Source organism: Octodon degus, unplaced genomic scaffold, assembly GCF_000260255.1.
Source record: "Octodon degus isolate 3935 unplaced genomic scaffold, OctDeg1.0 scaffold00130, whole genome shotgun sequence".
In the NCBI taxonomy this organism is placed as follows: Eukaryota; Metazoa; Chordata; class Mammalia; order Rodentia; family Octodontidae; genus Octodon; species Octodon degus.
The window spans coordinates 2953466-2955386 of record NW_004524706.1 but is presented as its reverse complement, the minus strand read 5'-3'; the positions used below and the strand labels follow the sequence as shown (position 1 = coordinate 2955386).

The following is a 1921-nucleotide window of genomic DNA, read 5'->3' as shown; positions in this document are numbered from 1 at the left end:
ATAACACTCAGATCTGATGAGACGCCAGGAAGAATTAAGACGTATGGAAGAACTTCATAATCAAGAAATGCAGAAACGTAAAGAAATGCAATTGAGGTAAACTTAACTTCTACAGTATAATGTTCTGACTTTTTTTTTTCCCCCCCGGAACTGGGGATTGAACTCAGGCTCTTGCGCTTGCCAGAGAAGCACTTATTCCACTGAGCCATCTCCCCAGCCCTTGTTCTGACATTTAGATGTTTGTAAGTTTTCCATAAACTAGGTGAAGCTAGAGAGGTTAAATAATTGATCCGTGTTGGCTTAACACATATTCTAAAATTGGTACAGTATTAATATAGCTAGTTTTCCCCAGAGTGTCACTCATACTGTGCTGCTAGACTCAGACTAATCTAGCTAGGCTTTTGTGTTTGTTTGCTGTAACCTGGACCTTTATAATATTCTTAGGCAAGCTGCTAGCCTCCCCACCCCCACCCCCTTTGTGGTGCCAGGAATCAAACTGGGGATCTTGCGCTTGCCAGGCAGGCCTTTAATGCTGCTGAACTATATTCCCAGCCCCACTGCTAGGTTTTTTCAAATTGAACTTTAGGAAATGTGCGTGGAAATGTAGGTGGTGACACTTGGTTTAATATGCCTGATGGATATTTGCAGGCAAGAAGAAGAACGGCGTAGAAGGGAGGAAGAGATGATGATTCGCCAACGAGAGATGGAAGAACAGATGAGACGCCAAAGAGAGGAAAGTTACAGTCGAATGGGCTACATGGATCCAGTAAGTCCAGTATTACTGCAGTATAGTTGGAGTTCTACAGATGTTTGTAGGTATCGAGAGTGAAAGTTCACTCAGCTATATTAAAAAATACCTCATAGGGGCTGGCGAGATGGCTCAGTGGTCTAAAGCACCTACTTAGAACAAGCTTAGCAAAGCAAAAGGACCACGGTTCAATCCCCCAGCATTACATGCCAGCCAGGGCCGCCCCCTGGTGGGTTGAGCTGGCCACACACACAAATAAATAAATAAAAGTTAAAAAAAAAAAAAAAAAAACCTCATAGTATAGCGTTGTCTATGTTTGCCGTTTTAATTTTTTTCTGCTCTTCATATAAGCCGAAAGATTTAATTGGATTGGAATGTATTTTGTGGGTCATTTTTTTCCCACGAGTAGTAGAAATTTAGCCCAGGACCTGAGCTAACCATCTCCAGCATTTTATTTTATTTATTTTTGGCAGAACCGGGAATTGAGCTCAGGCCCTTGAGCTTGCCAGGCAAGTGCTTATTCCACTGAGCTATCTCCCCGGCCCTAAAATTTTTAATTTATTTGGTACAGAGTCTCGCTGTGCAGTTCAAACTCATAATGATCCTCCTGTCTGAGCCTCCGGAGCCCTGAGATTACAGGCATGTGCCACCAGGCCTGGTTTTATTTTGCAGTGTGATCTCTGTATAAATTGTCCAGGCTAATCTGAAACTTGGAATCCTGCTGCATTCAGCCTCCCAGTTGTTGGGTTGATGAAGATGTGTACCACCATACTTAGCTTAAAGATCTTACAATAATTAAGTCTGGGGCTGGAGAGATAGCTCAGTGGACTAAGTGCTGCTTATGCAAGCACAGGGACTGGGATTTGATCCCGGGCACATGTTGCACTGGCCCCCACCCCTGGGTACACTGCGCCTGCCCTGGAGATAGGGTGATGGTGCATGCCTGTGATCCCAGCACTGGGGAGGCTGAAAGTGGGAGGATCAATAAGTTGAGCTGTGTAGTGAGACTGTGTACCAAATACGTACAGTAGTAATTGAGTCTGACTAGTTCGCAGAATTCTAATTTTTTTTTTTTTTCCCGGAACCAGGGATTGAACTCATGCCCTTCCACTTGCCAGGGAAGCGCTTATTCCACTGAGCCATCTCCCCAGCTGTATTGCTTTTGTGGGGGGG

General features: G+C 44.4%; 1 protein-coding gene across 1 annotated transcript in view; it reads left to right on the top strand.

The window, feature by feature from the left end:
- Sfpq (splicing factor proline and glutamine rich) overlaps positions 1–1921 on the top strand; it is a gene marked incomplete at its 3' end in the record, with an annotated part of 9186 nt that overhangs the window by 4078 nt on the left and 3187 nt on the right. The window contains exons 7-8 of the mRNA XM_023701041.1: positions 12–96; positions 649–816. Coding sequence (XP_023556809.1) covers positions 12–96; positions 649–816 — 253 coding nt within the window. The remainder of the gene's footprint in view (positions 1–11; positions 97–648; positions 817–1921) is intronic.